This window comes from Neolamprologus multifasciatus, chromosome 14 (assembly GCF_963576455.1).
Source record: "Neolamprologus multifasciatus chromosome 14, fNeoMul1.2, whole genome shotgun sequence".
Classification (NCBI taxonomy): domain Eukaryota; kingdom Metazoa; phylum Chordata; class Actinopteri; order Cichliformes; family Cichlidae; genus Neolamprologus; species Neolamprologus multifasciatus.
Genome location: NC_140452.1, coordinates 7,888,436 through 7,906,331, shown reverse-complemented (window position 1 = coordinate 7,906,331; position 17,896 = coordinate 7,888,436). Strand labels below are relative to the sequence as shown.

General features: G+C 41.8%; 1 protein-coding gene across 5 annotated transcripts; it reads left to right on the top strand.

Annotated features, from left to right (window-relative positions):
* Window positions 1-5,330: 5,330 nt before the first annotated feature.
* On the top strand, window positions 5,331-17,873 carry dyrk1ab (dual-specificity tyrosine-(Y)-phosphorylation regulated kinase 1A, b). 5 transcript variants are annotated; one of them, XM_085183994.1, is made up of 13 exons: window positions 5,331-6,167; window positions 7,957-8,026; window positions 8,655-8,673; window positions 9,489-9,685; window positions 9,968-10,060; window positions 10,440-10,628; window positions 10,838-10,985; window positions 11,092-11,378; window positions 11,528-11,674; window positions 11,952-12,092; window positions 12,221-12,524; window positions 12,802-12,926; window positions 14,171-17,873. In XM_085183994.1, the coding sequence occupies exons 2-13, from the start codon at window positions 7,997-7,999 to the stop codon at window positions 14,756-14,758; spliced, it is 2,268 nt and encodes a 755-aa protein (XP_085040120.1). In that variant the 5' UTR covers window positions 5,331-6,167; window positions 7,957-7,996; the 3' UTR covers window positions 14,759-17,873. The 5 variants fall into 5 exon arrangements, with proteins under 5 accessions (XP_085040120.1, XP_085040122.1, XP_085040123.1 ...); XM_085183995.1 differs by lacking the exon at window positions 5,331-6,167 and adding an exon at window positions 6,174-6,999; XM_085183996.1 differs by lacking the exon at window positions 8,655-8,673.
* Window positions 17,874-17,896: the final 23 nt, after the last annotated feature.

The following is a 17,896-nucleotide window of genomic DNA, read 5'->3' as shown; positions in this document are numbered from 1 at the left end:
TTCTTTTTTCTTTTTTTCTTTTTTTTTTATAAAGCTCTGACTTGTATTATGAGTATGAGTCTGTGGTCTGGGAGAGAGTCCTGTAACTCTCTGTCTGCAAAATGCAGTATATAATGACCAATGTTGGGCAATTAATTATATAGTTGCTTCTTCAAAAAAGTACCTCAGTTTGGCAAACAACACAGGTTTTTGCAGCTATTGTTTTTAAATGCAGCCAAGGTGTTTTTATAATAATAAAAATAAAAAATCATTTTAAACTATTTACAGCACAATCAGCTGTTCTGCATCAAATTTGATGCCATACAAATTATTTGTGCCACTCCAAAAATAATTTCTGTCCACATAAAGGAGAACAACAGCCTGATACCTGCAGGCCTGACAACAGGAGATGTCCTCCTGTAACACCTGTAACATTCAGCAGTCGCCTCATTGTTCTGACACACACAACAAAACTATTGACTACACTACACACTAACTACATAAATCTCTCACATCTCAAAACACCGGTGTCATTCCTAAAACTTCCCCCCGTTTCTTAACAACTTGCCATATCATTTTTTGATTGGTCGACATGGTACTTTTTTTCGACCAATAGGAAAGGGTGGGGGTGTTTTTGGTTTTGTTTTTGCTCACAGGCAGAGAGTGCTTTCGAGCGCTTTTTCTTATAGAACGTTTCTTCCCGCAGTAAATATAAACAACGATAGTATTCAGGAAGAAAACCAAACATTGCATATATTTTTATCATAACTCTGGTTTTACGTGGCCTATCAACACAATTTAAAAACTGGTATAAAGTCCACACTTTTTCCATCAATTGTTCCGTCTGTCCTGCTCACATCTCCAATGGTTGTACACGTTGTCATTAACGTGGCTTCCCTCCACATCAGCCACGCCGCTTTGCTAGCTAAAACACCGGTGGCACATAAGGACGCTGTCATAGCCTGTCAACGACGTTGATTAGCTGCGCATATACGAATGTCAATCGCATTATTGGCTGGACTATGGGATAAGGTGGCATCGTTCTAATCCCATAATGGAGCAGCCAGTCACTTACTGACTAACACTGCAAAACAGAATTGTTGAAATTTTAATTTCAATTCAGGTTAGATTTTTTTTGTGCGCAACACAGATTTTCTGTGTGCAGAGACCGTGCCAGCAGTGCGCAATTGCGCACGTGCGCAGCTTAGAGGGAACATTGCTCTTGGCAGTTTTTTTGTTGTTGTTGGGGGTCATATCACCAGACCGGCGACCATATGTTCTGGACACTCGGGTAAAGAGAGGGGCTGAGCTGTCAGTTGAGTTGGATCAGGTAGGGAGGACGCTGGACAGACCCAGTGCACCTAAACGCATAGTGAGGGTGTGCTGGAAACGCCTAGCAGAGGCCCCAGTCCGTGAGATCTTCAACGCACACCTCCGGCAGAGCTTCAACAGCTTTCTGAGGGAGACATTGAGTCCAAACGGACCATGTTCAGCATCTCCATTGCCGAAGCTGCTGCGTTGAGCTGCAAGGTGGTTGGTGCCTGTCGTTGTGGTAACCCCCAAACCAAATGGTGGACACCAGAGGTGAAGGGAGCCACCAGGCTGAAGAAGGAGTCCTATCGGGCTTGGTTAACCTGTGGGACTTTGGAGGCAGCTGACAGGTACCGGCAGGCCAAGCTGAATGCGGCTCGGGCAGTGGCTGAAGCAAAAACTCGGGTGTGGGAGGAGTTCGGAGAAGCCATGGAAAAAGACTTTTGGACTGCCTCAAAGAGATTCTGGCAAACCGTCAGGTGTCTCAGGAGGGGAAAGCGGTGTTCTACCTGCATTGTGTATAGTGCTGGCGGAGCGCTGCTGACTTCGACTGAGAAAATTGTTGGGCGGTGGAAGGAATACTTTGAGGACCTCCTTAATCCCACTGACACGTCTTCCGAGGAGGAAGCAGAGTCTGGGGATGAGGGGGATGACCCGCCAATTTCCGGGGGCGAAGTCACTGAGGCAGTTAAACAACTCCTTGATGGCAGAGCCCCTGGTGTGGATGAGGTCCGCCCCGAGTTCCTGAAAGCTCTGGACAGGGATAGGGCTGTCCTGGTTGACATGCCTCTACAATGTTGCGTGGAGATCAGGGGCAGTATCCCTGGACTGGCAGACCGGGGTGGTGGTCCCCATCTTTAAGAAGGGGGACCGTAGGATGTGTTCCAACTACAGGGGGATCACACTCCTCAGCCTCCCTGGGAAAGTCTATGCCAGGGTGCTGGAAAGGGGAGTTCATCCGCTTGTCGAACCTCCGATACAGGAGGAACAATGCGGTTTTCGTCCTGGTCACGGAACACTGGACCAGCTCTTTATCCTCTCAAGGATACTTGAGGGCACATGGGAGTTAGCCCAACCAGTCTACATGTGTTTTGTGGACCTGGAGAAGGCCTTCGACCGTGTCCCTCGGGGTGTCCTGTAGGAGGTGCTATGGGAGTCTGGCCCATTGCTACAGGCCATTCAATCCCTATACAACCGTTGCAAGAGCTTGGTTCGCTTTGCCGGCAATAAGTCAGACTCATTCCCGGTGGGTGATGGGCTCCGCCAGGGCTGCCCTTTGTCACCAATTCTGTTCATAATTTTTATGGACAGGATTTCTAGGCGCAGCCAAGTGGCGGAGGGCTTTCACTTCGGTGGCCTCAGAATCTCATCTCTGCTTTTCGCGGATGATGTGGTTCTGTTGGCTACATCAGGTGATGGCCTCCAACTCGCACTGGAACGGTTCGCAGCCGAGTGTGAAACAGCAGGAATGAAGATCAGCACCTCCAAATCTGAGGCCATTGTTCTCAGCCGGAAAGGGGTGGAGTGCCCAGTCTGGGTCGGGAATGAGTTCCTGCCCCAAGTGGAGGAGTTCAAGTATCTCGGGGTCTTGTTCGTGAGTGATGGGAGAAGGGAGCTGGAGATCGACAGACGGATTGGTGCTGCGGCCGCAGTGATGCGGATGCTGCACCGGTCAGTCGTGGTGAAGAGAGAGCTGAGTGTAAAAGCGAAGCTCTCAATTTACCGGTCGATCTACGTCCCTACCCTCACCTATGGCCATGAGCTGTGGGTAGTGACCGAAAGAACGAGATCGCGGATACAAGCCGCGGAAATGAGCTTCCTCCGAAGGGTGGCTGACCTCTCCCTTAGAGATAGGGTGAGAAGTTCAGCCATCCGGGAGGGGCTCAGAGTAGAGCCGCTGCTCCTCCACATCGAAAGGAGCCAGCTGAGGTGGTTTGGGCATCTGACAAGGATGCCTCCTGAGCGCCTCCTGGGTGAGGTGTTCCGGGCATGTCCCAACGGAAGGAGGCCCCGGGGCAGACCCAGGACACGCTGGAGAGATTATATCTCTCGGCTGGCCTGGGAACGCCTTGGTGTTCCCCCGGATAAGCTAGAGGAGGTGGCTGGGGAGAGGGAGGTCTGGGCTTCTCTGCTTAGGCTGTTGCCCCTGCGACCCGGCCTCGGATAAAGCGGAAGAAGATGGATGGATGGATGGATGGATGGATGGATGGATGGATGGATGGATGGATGGATAGTTATGGACATTCTCTCCAGCCCCTAGTTCGAGAATAAGAGAAAATAAGAGAAAAAACAATAAAAAACAATTCACTATAACATTGCTATAGTGAATTTGTCTGGCCACAATAACCAGGCAGTGAAAAAAAAAAAGTTTAACCATTCATTGTGAACCTTTAGCAGGAACAGAGAAAAAAAAAGGAATGCAGTCAACCACAGTAGTCCTCAAACTGAGTTCCACTGTACATAGAGCTGCTGCTGGTGGCGTGTGGACAACCATTGTTAAATCACTAATTAACTGTGATCAACCACATTTTGGTTTTGGCAAGCTGAGTTCAGTTTCACCAGTCACACCCAGGCCTGATTAATGCCAGTGAATCTTTCAGCCTATTTCACTTAAACAGAACTTCTCTGACAAAGAGAAGTAGACTGAAAGATCTCAAAAAGCAACACATCATGCCACAATCTAAAGAAACAGCTGAGAAATAAAGAAGTCATTGACGTCTATAGGTCCGGGAAGGGTTACAAAGCCATTTCTAAAGCTCTAGGACTACAGTGAACCACGGTGACAGCCATTATGCACAAATGTAGAAAACGTGAAACAGTGATGAACATTTCCTCGAGTGGCTGGCCTACCAAAATTACTCTAAGAGCACATCAACGATTCATCCAAGAAATCACAGAAAAACTCATCTAACAAACTTCAGGCCTCACTTGCTTCAGTTAAGGTCAGAGTTCATGATTCAACAATAAACAACAAAACATCCCAATGATCCCCAATGATCCCCAAGACTTCTGGGAAAAAATATTTGGTTTACTGACAAGACAAAAGCGGACCTCTTTGGAAGGTTTGATTTCTATTTCATCTGGTATAAAACTAGCTTTTTTAAAAAAGAAACTCATATGAAGAGTTAAACGTGGTGGTGGTATTGTGATGGGCTGTGGCTGTTTTGCTGCTTCAGGCCTTGGACGACTTGCCCTAATTGATAGAACCATGAAGTCTGCTCTCTTGCAGAAAATTCATGAGGAAAATGTCCAGCAATCAGGTAGCGCCATGAAGATCAAGGGCACTTGGGTTATGCAGCTGGACAATGATTTGAAATATAAAAAATAACAAAATTAGGTTTTTAGAGTGACCTAGTGAAAGTTCAAGACTAAATTTGATTGAGATTTGCATGTCCTTAAAAAAAGTCGCTCATGCTTGAAAAATGCCCAACGAATTAAAACAATCTTAAAATTATTTTGTTTATCTGAAAGATGTGAATGCATGCAAAGAAGAGAAACAAAAAAAATCAGAAAGGACGCTAATTCTTTTGCTTAGCAAACAGATTTAATTAATAATTAATAAAGATGTTCAGTGAAAATGTTTAAAGATTCTACCTACTAACTTACCAATTTTGCGAAGTGAGGAATTCCAGCAACTCCCCAAAACTTTTTACAGTGTATGCTTTATTAAACAGTTTCATCATTTCATCGTTACTGTGTCTAATAATGACTTTTTTTTTTTTTAAACAAAGATAGATATTAAAGAAATAAAACGTTTACACGTTATTAATCTTTTGTTATTATGACCATTTGTTGGCTGAGCTAGAATCTATTTGAGGTTATATTGCTGTACGAAGCGGTATCTTTAGACGGTGAAAATAACCGTCTAAAGATACAGCTAAATACTGAATCTCTTCTGGTTAATAGCAACAGGCCAAACGCGGTGGAAAAAGACAGACAGGGACACCACCGGAGTTATGTGTGTCCTGTAACTCGGGCCAGTTAGATCTTATTCGTCATTGGTACATCCGGGTACCTTTTTTTTTTTTGATTGACAGTTGCCATGGCAACAAGCTAGAGCATCGCCATTTTGTCAGGAGGGTTTTTTTCCCCAGCTCAGTCTTTTCAAATGTTCTCCCTTCCCGCCGGAATAATGCTGTCAGTGGATATATGTCTGACGTTTTTGGATATCGAAATGCGTCTAGTGGATCGGATTAAGAAGATCAAGAGACCGACGTTTTAACACAGTTGAAATAATTAGGCGGCGCCGCACTAACTCAGTTGTCCGTGTCTCTGGTCCACCGGGCCGGTTCACTGCGCAGGTTTGGACCGCGCGCCATTTTGTGAAAATTGACACAAAATTCCTAACCAAAATTACCAGAGGACACGGATTCCGTTTCACGTTTAAAATACTCCGGATTTAACTGTGTTCTTGTGTTTGTCGAAGTGGCCAGCGCCAAATTTGCGAAGACGGCGTAAAAATCTGAATTTGGCAGAACATTTATTTAGCGGTGGCTGGATTCGTTAGCTTGACGCTAGCCACAGAAGCTACAGCTAGCCAATGTTAGCTGCGTTCATTTTGTCAACTAGCTAGCCAGCTCGCTAAGGTTAGCTGGTGAGTTATGCGTGCTAGTTAACGTTAGCATGTCGCTTGTCATCAGCTGATAGTAACGTTAGTCAAGAGTTTCTTCGACAGGCGATGTTTTTCCACAGTGCTTGGGACATGAAGAGCGCAATGAACCTGGCTGGCGAATTATTTTAGCCGGTCAGAGGACGGGGGAATTGGATTTAACGTTAACATTACTCGCTAACCGTGCAGGGAGGGGAGAATCTCAAGCTGGATAAGTTTCCTCATCATACAGGTTATTGGACTTTAAATGAAGATCGTGCCATCAGAGGTGAGCAAAAGCCTTTGCGAAAGCGTCCAGGTTAACGCTTTCGTGGATGTATATGTTGTGTGTAACGTCAATGGTTAACAATGATGGACGCGATCGTGAAGTTAAGAAAGGTAGCTTATGGTATGGCGGCTAGCTAACGTTTTGTGGCGGCGCCGACTCCGCTGGAGCCACCTATAACGTTTGCTTTCAGTCAGTAGGTCAACTGATTATTAATGTCAGACAGAAACAGCATCCGAACTGGTTTTTGGACTAACCTAGAGAGAGAGAGGGGTGCAGCGGATTGTGTGGGTTTAGACGAAGAGTCATGCTGGCACAGTGTTAACGTTAAAGCTAGCCCTGCGATATTAGACTGTCATTGTAGGATTGAAGAAAATGTTGCTCTGTTGGCTCATATTTCCGTTGTGAATTACTGTCTAACTATATTACTTGCAGAGGTGTAGTTTTTATTTTTACAGCAATGGAGTGCGGAAGCTAACCAGGCTAACGCCTCGTAGCTAAATCGGCTATCTCGGCTAATGGTTAACGCTGACTTGTTGACGAACCAGCTGAATGGGCCCCACAACCCGCTGGCTGCACACACAGCGTCACTAGCTAACGTTAACACTGGATTGGTGAGAGATATGCTTGCTTGTCCCGCAGTTTTCAGGGTAACGTTAACGACGACAGCGTTAGCTAGTTAGACTGCTAACGGTAACGTGAGCCTGAATACGTTTGTCATTTATGCGTGGAATTGGGAGTTACATACACGAACGATATGTAGCAAGACTGGCCGCAAATTAACACTGAATATGCTTCCTAAATTCCAACCATGACGAGCGCTACCCCATCATCTGTAAGTACAGAGCTACCCGGCGACGGTCTTTATACACGAGCGTTAGGCTTTTAATTGTTTTGGGTTGGTTTCGTTTGATTCAGCTTTGGAATGGATCTAATCAGTTGGGCGTGAGAAGATGACACGCAGACTTGTTATAGAGGTCTTTAGCCATCACTTATGATATGATACGGCTAGTAATAGCAAGCTAGCTGTCGTTATATTTACACCTAAATAGGCCCGTTGATGCCGTAATGACTAGAGCCAGGAAAGGAACTGTTCATATGTCAGTACTGAAAATTAACAAGAATCAGACATTTAGGGGAGACTAAAGAGCCACAAGTGCGCTTGCAAAATGGCTTTGTGTTAAAATAGACCTGTGTGGTTTGTCTTTTTTTTTATTAAATGACAATTTTACCTCTTAGTTTTGTTAGTATAGTGCCTGCCATTGTGTTTGTGAATTTCTGTCAAACCAAACTTTTTCAGTTCTTTGTCAAAACAGTAATGGCAGTAAGGCCAGTTGGGTTGTCAGTAGAAGATGGCTATTTTAAGTTAAAATATTGTGTATTTAATTTCACCCCATTTAGATTATATTTTTAAAATCGGTATGAACATTCTGAGAGGAGGTCAAGTGCTCTTCTAGATCCACAACAATGCAAATCCTGTTTTAGTTAATGTCTGTGATAGAACTATTTAGAAGTTTCACAAGAGCTATATGTACTAAGTATTTCAAATATGTAATTTCCTGGGTCTTAACTATCTTTACAGTAAAAGCACAAGTAGCTTGAAATTTTCAAATTTGAGGTCTGTTTGTAAACTCCCTCCATTAACACATTTACCCCAAGTGAGCTTCTTAAAGTTTTGGGGTGTCTTCTGCTGTCTAGCAGTTCTGTCCCTTCTTATGAAAAGTTTAACCACTCTGAAGTTAAGTCCCACCAAAGATGCACAATGATGATATTCTGTTTTTATTCTTTGTAGTGGGTTGTGGTTTGCTGCTGGACTCTCCTCCCAGGATGATATGAAATTTTACAGGAGAAGATGCATCCAGGTTAGCTGCCATATATTAAGCCTTAACCCTTTGGTGAGGAAGTAGTGCTCTTCTAGGAGCTTCTCTTTCAGTTTTGTTGTTGTTTTAAATTCAGACTCAAAAAATTTGTAGGACTCTCTTAAGGGGGGTAAAAAAGTCAAGTAAGGATGAATAATTAAGAATTGTCAGTACAGAATTTACCATTTAATTCATTGCAATTATTTCATTGCAGAGCTCAAAGTAATTAAAATTTGTTTAGTTTTTTTTGTCTGAACTGAACAAGCAGTAAAACAAAGTAGTTATGACAAATGGAAGTGCTTTAAATTTAAAATATGTTGTAAAGTGTGTCTATATATGTATATAAAAGTGAAATATAAGTGTTACTTTTCAAATAGTGTTTGACTGTGCTCCATCTTCTTACAGTTCCTCTTATTTCTGTCAGTGGATGTGCTTTTTTTTTTTTTTTTTTTTTTCTTCTTGCTTTTCGAAAGCTGGGTCAGCTTTGTAACGCTCTCAGATGGAGTGCAGGTTTTGGGCTGTGCAGCTATTTTGCTGTCAGGCTCTTGTGTTGAAAGCAACGTCTAAGTGTGCCAAAGTTCAATTTTATTTCTTGTTTATTTCTTGTTTTCTCATTGGAAAATGGGAGCAGCTCTGCCCTGGCAACAAAAGTAGGCTATTTGCATACTGCGTTGTGATTGGTCTGTGCATTGATGGGCTTGCCAAATCACGCTGTATCTCTGTGGTGATAGGCTATGCTAATTAGGTGCTGTTGCTGGGATTCTGAATAGTGGTTACTGTGTAGCACTGGTGAATTGTGTTGTCTGGTGAGAGATGCTGATAGCTGAACATGCTATTTAATAATTTTTTGATTCCTTCTGGCTTAAAATGAAGGATGATTCACTGTACAGTGTGGAGATGCTTTATTTTCACCCCTTTTCACTGTTAAACCTGCTGTTTTGCTCCTTTTTCTTCACAAAGGTTAATATGTTACTATTGTATTTTATTTTGTGGTAATCCTTTAATGCTGTTTTTTTTTTTTTTTTGCTTTAAATGTTTAACAAAAGACACTTTGTATTAACCTGACGTTTCTCTTAAATATGTATTCATCCTATTCTCAACATCATTTTTGCCCCTTTCTTTTCTTTTTTTTTTTAAAAGAACGATCTTATTTCACTATACATATAAACACTAGAAATGCATCATTTGCATAATTATTTTATTTTCCCAAAGCTAAATTTAGGTTCTTTTTTGTGTTAAGGGAAGCATTGCCTGTTTAAGTAGCAAAACAAAAAGGCCATTTGTATTTTGTCTGTACAGTAAGTAGAAAATATATTTTTACTTTGTCTTTTTGGCCACACATCTCTTGTGTGGAGGAGGTAATACAATAGTTTCAAATGAAGATTATTACATTTTTTGTTCTTTTCTTACCTATAATGTTGAATCAGTTAATTTTGCAACTCAAAAGAGTGTTAATTTCTTCCAGGAGGAGAGACTTCAGCATGCAAACCTTCGTCCGTCCGGCTTGCGCCCTCTTTTTCTTTACACACTGCTGGTCTTCAGATGGCTGCTCCAATGCCCCATACGCACCAGCAGTACAGTGACCGCCACCAGCCAAGCACTGACCAATCTGTTACGGTCTTACCGTACAGCGACCAGACACCACAGCTCACTGCCAATCAGGTACACTAACCCTACCCTTCTCCACCTCCTGGATTTCCTTTCATCTTAACCCGGCAATACTTTTTGTGGTTTATTAAAGTCCAGTTCACCTTTTGTTGCTGTCACCAGGCAGAGTAGCTGCTTGTGAAATGTTTTCTTCACTCTGTTCATGTCATATTGTGCAAAATCAATTATAGTGCATTTAATGATAGCCCTTTAACACTGAGCTGTATCATCCATAGCTGCTGTGTATAGTTTTTCCCCCCTCTAAAATGCTGTTATTTCCCTTTTGTGATGCTTCAGAGGCACATGCCCCAGTGCTTTCGTGACCCAACTTCAGCTCCCCTGAGGAAGCTCTCCATTGACCTTATCAAAACATACAAACACATCAATGAGGTTAGTTTTGTTTTCATTACATGTATCTAGAGCTGCAATAATTAAATTTGAAATTAATAAGCTGGTATTCTTATTGTTCTACTACATGTTTCAGTTAGTTTTACAAGTAGAATTGTATATACTTTTATATTTACTGTTTCTTTTGTCATGTGTGATATTGTGTTAATATATCAAGAATTTGAATTGATGGTCAGACAAAACAAGATATAGGAAGGTGTCACCTTGATCTGACAGCCTTTTTGTTCTATTCATTGTTATTTTGTTATTAAAGCGATGAATTGTTGCACCTTAAAAAAAAAGAATACTTAAAAGTGTTTGGCGTTCTTTTTACATTGTAATAGTCAGTGAAACTTATGTGAACTGTTTTTTAAACTTATAGGTGTATTATGCAAAAAAGAAGCGACGGCACCAACAGGGTCAGGGTGAAGACTCCAGTCACAAAAAAGAGAGAAAGGTCTTTAATGACGGCTATGACGATGACAACTATGACTACATCGTCAAGAATGGGGAGAAGTGGATGGACCGCTATGAGATTGATTCCTTGATAGGAAAAGGATCATTTGGACAGGTGCTTAATTTATACATTGTGCACCATATACACATGATTTGAATCATGGCATGGAGAAAATGCAGGTTTTTATGAGAAAATTATGGTTTACTTTTCATCTGTATCACCAGAAGATTTGTGAAGCAACAGCTGTAGGTTTTTTAGCTGTGGTTAACAGTCGGCAAGTAATTTTCGGAAACGATAATATTTGTTGTTTTTGGCATCTTTAGGTTGTGAAAGCATATGACCGAGCAGAGCAGGAATGGGTTGCCATTAAGATCATCAAGAACAAGAAAGCTTTCCTCAATCAAGCCCAGATTGAAGTGCGGCTCCTAGAGCTCATGAACAAACATGATACCGAGATGAAGTACTACATTGGTAATCAACTCTTGAAATTTGCATCTGATCATAAAAAACATATCAAAGAAGTTAAAATGGCTTTTTCTGTATTTGACTCATATGGGTACAATTTGGTTTGCTGCAGTTCACCTAAAGCGTCACTTCATGTTTCGGAACCACCTCTGCCTCGTGTTTGAGATGCTGTCCTACAATCTATACGACTTGCTCCGAAATACCAACTTCCGTGGCGTCTCACTCAATCTCACCCGGAAGTTTGCCCAGCAGCTATGCACGGCGCTACTCTTCCTGGCCACACCTGAGCTCAGCATCATCCACTGTGACCTGAAGCCTGAGAACATCCTCCTTTGTAACCCCAAGAGGAGTGCCATCAAAATAGTGGACTTTGGCAGCTCATGCCAACTGGGCCAAAGGGTACTTTTACCATTTCCTTAGCAACGTTCAAATCAACATATATAAAAAAATATCTCTGGGAAGTGTGCCATAAACTTTCCCCCCCTGAACACTTGGTGTTATATTAGATAAAAGGTCTCATTATCCCTGTTCTTTTACCCTTTTTGTAGATATACCAGTATATCCAGAGTCGCTTCTACCGTTCCCCAGAGGTGCTGCTGGGAATGCCCTATGACCTGGCCATTGACATGTGGTCCTTGGGTTGCATCTTGGTAGAGATGCACACTGGGGAACCTCTGTTCAGCGGAGCTAATGAGGTAAAAAAAAATGTGAAATGCTACTTAGGTTTGTTCTATGCTGTAACACCACTAATAATAACAAATAGCAATAGCTTCCACCTCATGTTTACATTTTTCTTTAAAATGTCAGATAAATGTTTAAGAATAGTCATCTTTAGATTGATATTTAACTTAATGTATTAATAAGAAGTCTTCAGTCTGCTTTAAGTTGCAAGTAGAAATGTCAAAGTTTTTGTCAAATATTCCTTTCTGTCAGCATGACAAGAAGTAACTTTATTATTAACACTTTGTCCAGGTGGACCAGATGAACAAAATAGTTGAGGTTCTTGGTATCCCGCCTAATCACATAATGGACCTAGCCCCAAAAGCCAGGAAGTTCTTTGAGAAGCTTTCGGATGGTACATGGAGTGTTAAGAAGACCAAAGATGGCAAAAGGGTGAGCTCTTTTCTTTGTGCAGATGTACTCTTGCCACAATTTGTTTTGTTGAATGTTCTGGAATCATTACTGTAGATTTTGGTGATACACGAGTTGCCTTTAATGTGACGGTCCTCTGATTTAAATAGTATAAGCCTCCAGCTTCGCGGAAGCTCCACTCCATCTTGGGTGTGGAGACAGGGGGTCCAGGTGGCCGGCGGGCGGGGGAGTCTGGCCATGCTGTTGCTGACTACTTGAAGTTCAAGGACCTGATCCTCCGGATGTTGGACTATGACCCTAAGAGCCGCATCCAGCCCTACTATGCCCTGCAGCACAGCTTCTTCAAGAAGACTGCGGATGAGGGGACCAATACAAGCAGTAGTGTGTCTACAAGCCCCGCATTAGAGCAGTCCCAGTCTTCAGGAACCACCTCCAGCACCTCCTCTAGCTCAGGTAACGGCCACCAGCTACAGATTCTGGGTGCAGTGTTAATCCTTTTTAAGTAGTAATATGTGTACATCTGTATGTTGTTGCATTAGGTAACATGGTTAAGTAACCCAAAAATTTGCTGACTTTGTTTGGTAAAATGCGGTTTTTGTAAACTATTTCTTAACTCTTACCACAAGTAAAATGACCAAGAAAAACAACATGGTATGAAACCTATACAGCTGTGTGGGACAGAATTTGACATATTTGAATTGCTGAGGCTTTTGTTTTGTTTAAAACTCAGGAGGATCATCTGGGACAAGTACCAGTGGCAGAGCCAGATCAGACCCTACCCATCACCACTTGCATAGTGGAGGACATTTCGGCACGGCAATGCCTGCCATGGATGGTGACAGCCTCTGCCCACAGGTCAGTAAGGTAGCTGAAAATTAAAAAGTTGTACTAAGTTCTTGGAATGCTGGTTGATTAACCCTTTAAGACCTACCATAGAACCAAGTCCGCCAGAGCTTATATTATATTTTTACATGCTGTAGTGCCATTTTTGGGAGCATTTCAAGTTGCTATACATCAATACAACCATTATAGCCCAGATTTTAATAATATGTATGCATTAAGTGCATAGTAATTACATAAATTGCAAAAAAAAGTGCAATAAACTACAAAAAAATTGAAAATCATTTTTGCTTTTTTAACATATATTTCTAGTTAGAGAAATTTAAGAGGCTTATCCCTCAAAACTGTAAATACAAAAAAGTTGCACAAAATAGTTTCCCACCACAGGAAATTTATTTTGAGTGTCTTCATAGTTTTATTTTTGAAATACACCAATTTTTATATACTGCAGGAAAAACGAAAATAAATATTATAATGCAAATTTGCAAAAAAGCAGCATATGCATCAAAATAAACTATTTCCAGCAGTGCAATATGAGTCCTAAGCATCCCAGAAACGACACAGAAAGTCATAAAGTCAAAGATAACTTAAAAACACCAGTATAGGCTCATGAGGCTATATGGTAAAAAAAAAACTACATTTCCGCGAAAATGACGTCACTTCCGGTTTCGGGCAGGTAATGGCGGACATGCAAAAGTTTGCGCTGACGTCTATTCCAACATAGGAAGTGTTATGAACAGCTGATCGGATCGGCAAAGCGTGTTTCTGGAATATTATGTTTTTGTTGCTGCAAGCGCTTTTTATGCAGTTTTTGCAAAGCTATATGTGGAAGGAAACCGTGACCTAGGACAAGCTGATGGCATGAGATGCAAGTACAACTCCTCCGGTTTCATATGCAAAAAAAATTATTGCGCTAGCTTACGTGGTTGCAGTGCTACCGGGATTTAAAAATAGTTACGCAAAACAGAGCGTGCCCGCTCCCACCGGTTTTAAAGGGTTAAACCAAAACTTAATAGCTTTTTTTTTTTTTTTTTTTAAATTTCATACAAATGACTTCCTATTAGTGTCATACAAGACTTCCTTCACTCATCAAAAATATTCTTGAATTTATTTTTCATGTATGATGTGGTGTTTTATTATCAGTATTACTCGTCAGAAATGGTCACAGTTCCTGAATTGTGAATTTTAATTTTGTTTAGTTTATGTTCTCAAAGAAAGGTTTTAGCTGTATTCCACTACTGACTCTTCTTATTTGACAGGCAAGACAGCCTTACCCACCACCGCTGGTGTGGGGAGGTGGCGTCGGACCAGAATCAGTCACTGGAGAGACCCACCCAGTCCAGGAGACCACCTTCCATGTCCCACCTCAGCACCCTAAGGCCCTGCATCCCCACTCACATACTCATCACCACCATGGGCAGATGATGGCTACACGTCCACGCCCACGCCACTACACTTCCCCGACACACAGCTCCTCGACACAGGACTCCATGGAGGTGGTTCATGGCCATCTGTCCATGACCTCCCTGTCTTCCTCTGCCTCCTCTTCCTCTACATCGTCCTCTTCCACTGGGAACCATGGCAACCAGGCCTACCAGCTCCGCCATTTGCCCGCTGGAGCCCTTGACTTTGGTCAGAATGGTGGGCTGAGCATGGGGCTAGGTGCCTTCTCGAACCCACGGCAGGAGACTGGCATGGCAGCGCACCCTGCATTCTCCATGGGAACGAACACAGGGCCTGCCCACTACCTAGCGGAAGGCCACCTGGGCATGAGGCAGGGCATGGACCGGGAAGAGTCTCCAATGACTGGAGTGTGTGTGCAGCAGAGTTCTATGGCCAGCTCGTGACTGCATTGACATTTTGCTGTGTGTTTCCCCCTGTGCGTCATTTTTAAGGTGGTGTTTTTTACTACAAGGTGTGTTGAGAACAAAAGCTGCTCACGTCAGAAGGGAGATATCACTGAACCGCTACTACAGAGATAAACCTTTGTTAAAAAGTATATATGTAATTTTCACCAGTTTTTCTTTTGCAATCATTAGGCACAAAATAATACTGCGGAATAACCATAGTGAGATTGAGACATCCATTTTACCATTTCACCAGTTTCATGTAACCACCAAGTAATCACCATATGGTATTATGTGGCAAAATCTTCTAAGGAGCATTTCAGAGCAAAGTTTGAAGCTGTTTTGCAGGTAGCTGTTGGTGATGAAATGCTTGGCGTCCTCCTTCGGTTCAAACCATGGACTGCCTGACATTACTGTTTCACTGGTTCTTAATTATTTTGCCCTTTTTTTGTTTTGTGAAGTTTCACGTAAAAAGCTGCTTGTAAATCCTGTAGCTTGACAATGAGGGGAAGTGTTTGCGGTGATATTTCTTGTTGTTGGTCGGTATTGTGTAACTCTGTCAAAGGGGAGCACATAGCAGTGGAGTCCCTATGCGTGTGCTGGCCGGGTGGAGAGGAGACCCCGCAGGTGGATACTGGCACCAGCCGGGGTCCAATAAGAGGGAAGCACCACCCCTCAGGCCTAGAGGCCCCGTAGTCCTGCAAGCTGCAACCGGGCCCGGCACAGGCGAGAGCAGCGATGGGCGTGGGAGACGAAAGGATCCAGCCCAGTGAAAGGAAGACAGTCAGTGGCTGGTTCTAGATAACCCTTTGGCCTTATGACTCATGGACTTGGAATGGGATGGAGCTGGACATTATCATTTGAATTAAGATGGCTTTTCTCTATTTTTCTCTCTAGACAGCCCTTAATTCTTTAAAGAAATTAAAACAACTTAGAAAAGGTAAACACGAATGGTAATTTGAGGCCTTTCTCGACAAAGATTTCGTCTTCAGCAGGGCCCCACATAACAGGGTCTTATTGTACACAACAACCTCCTAAACATTAATTCCTTGAAATTTACTGGTTAAGGATTTTGCAGTGGAAAGAACTATTCCAGAGTCTACCCTTTTATGTTTTATTTTTACCCCCCTTCTGCATGTAGTTCCTCATCAGAACCACCTGCACAAGTCTCTCCATCCAAAACATGGAAACTGAAGAAAAAAATGAGTTAAGTGACTGCCTTTTTTCTCCTCAAATTATGCTGTGAATTTTACAAGAATTTATTTTCCCTTTGGATATGTTTTTATACCAAAGCAGTTGTTTTATAGCATATAGGTGTCTGTAACCAATAATGTAGCAGTTCACCACTTTGACGCAAAGTTTATCAAGATCTTATTTTAACGTCAACACAAACAGCTGCAATATATTACTTTAGCAAAACTGGAGACCGTTGTCGAGACCGTTGGCTATTGTGTATTCTGGCCAGATTTGTTTGCAACGTTTTACCAAAACTGTTTCCATATTAATTGGTAGATTATTTTGGGAGTCTTTTAAAACTTTGGTATGTTAGAGAATTTGGTAGTTACTCTGCAGGCTCCGGAGTAGCAAGATAGAGGCTGATGGTTTAAAAAAAACAACTAAAAAAAAACAAAAAAACACACAAAACACACAAAAAAAAAAACCACAAAACAAAGGAGACTAATGCGTTCTATTTCTGTGTCGTCGTTTTTCTTTTGCCCCCATCATACTATTTCAAAGGGTGTTGCTGCCTTTCATACATCATTTGGTCAACTTGGCTAGTTTCTGCCGTGAAGCAAGACTGTGGCAAACCAGTTTGTGTTGAATGGTATTGTTCTGATTTGGTAGGGCAGATCCCCACGATTGTTGTCCTATTCAAAGGGAAAGGGTGTCTGTCAGCCCACAATAACATGCTTTGCCTAGGCAGAAATGCATGTCCTCAAAACATTACAGTCAATTACCAGATTTATTATTATTATTTTTATTTTTATTTTTTTTATATCAGGGATTTTGAAGTGCTTTCTTTCTTCTGTTGCTCATCTTACCAGCTTTGAAATTAGATATTAAAAAAAAGAAAAGAAACCCTGCCCACAGCCACCTTTCAAATTAAGGGCAGGACACAGGTCATGCTGTTGTCATCTTAAAGGAAAACCACCATACGAATTCATGCTTGGCATTTTCCATAAACACAAATGTAAAGCTACCTATATTGAGATTGGAGTTTTATCTGGATGTCAAGGTTATACTTGCAAATTTGCAATCATTTTCATACCCCGCAGAATTTGAGAAATTTCGAATTAGCCGGTGGTTTTTATTGCTGGCACTCATACTGGTACTAAACATTCCAAAAATAAAGACTGAAAGAAAAAAAATTTGACTGCAGTGACTCGTAAGTGTGCGCCTATTTCAGATCATGCTGATTGACCTCTTATTTAGAGCAGTTGTCATGAAATGCAGCCCCTTTTTAATAGTTGAAATAGAATTTATGTATATACTTATATTTTTTTAATAAAGGAAGTATAGAACTCACTACCTTGCTCCTGCTGGTATGTTGATTATGTTTGTCAATTTGGTGACCATTCAGTGGGCAGGAACTCCTGTTTTCTTAGTGGCAAAACCTTGCCTTTTGGCAAAGGTACTTGACTACATCAGGACAACACTATGAGGTAGGGTTTGAATCAAACAGGGAAAGCTAGATCTTCAAACCTTAATAATTTTCACAGGGTATATTGTAAGTGCATGTACATCACAAACCTTACTTTTTGGTTATATGAGAAGCACATGGTTGGAGAAAAAAAAAGGTTCCATCGTTCATAAGCCTGTTCAGTTTGTGGGTTACACACAAACACGTATACTTGTTGACATATCTGAACACCCGACAGAAGTTGAAATCCTCTTATTTAATTTGGATTTATCCTTTTCATTTTTGAGTTCACATTTTTTCACTTTTTTTGTACATGCAACATGCACTATAGAATTGAACAGCATGGGGGAAAGGATAAGTCCATGTATCCACAGATTGTAAGATCTAGTCAAGACTTTGCTGTGTTTATGACAATGCCCTTTGTATTATATTAAGACAGTCTTATGTATGATATATAAAAAGAAGTTAATTGAATTGCTCTGTGTGTCTTTATTGTC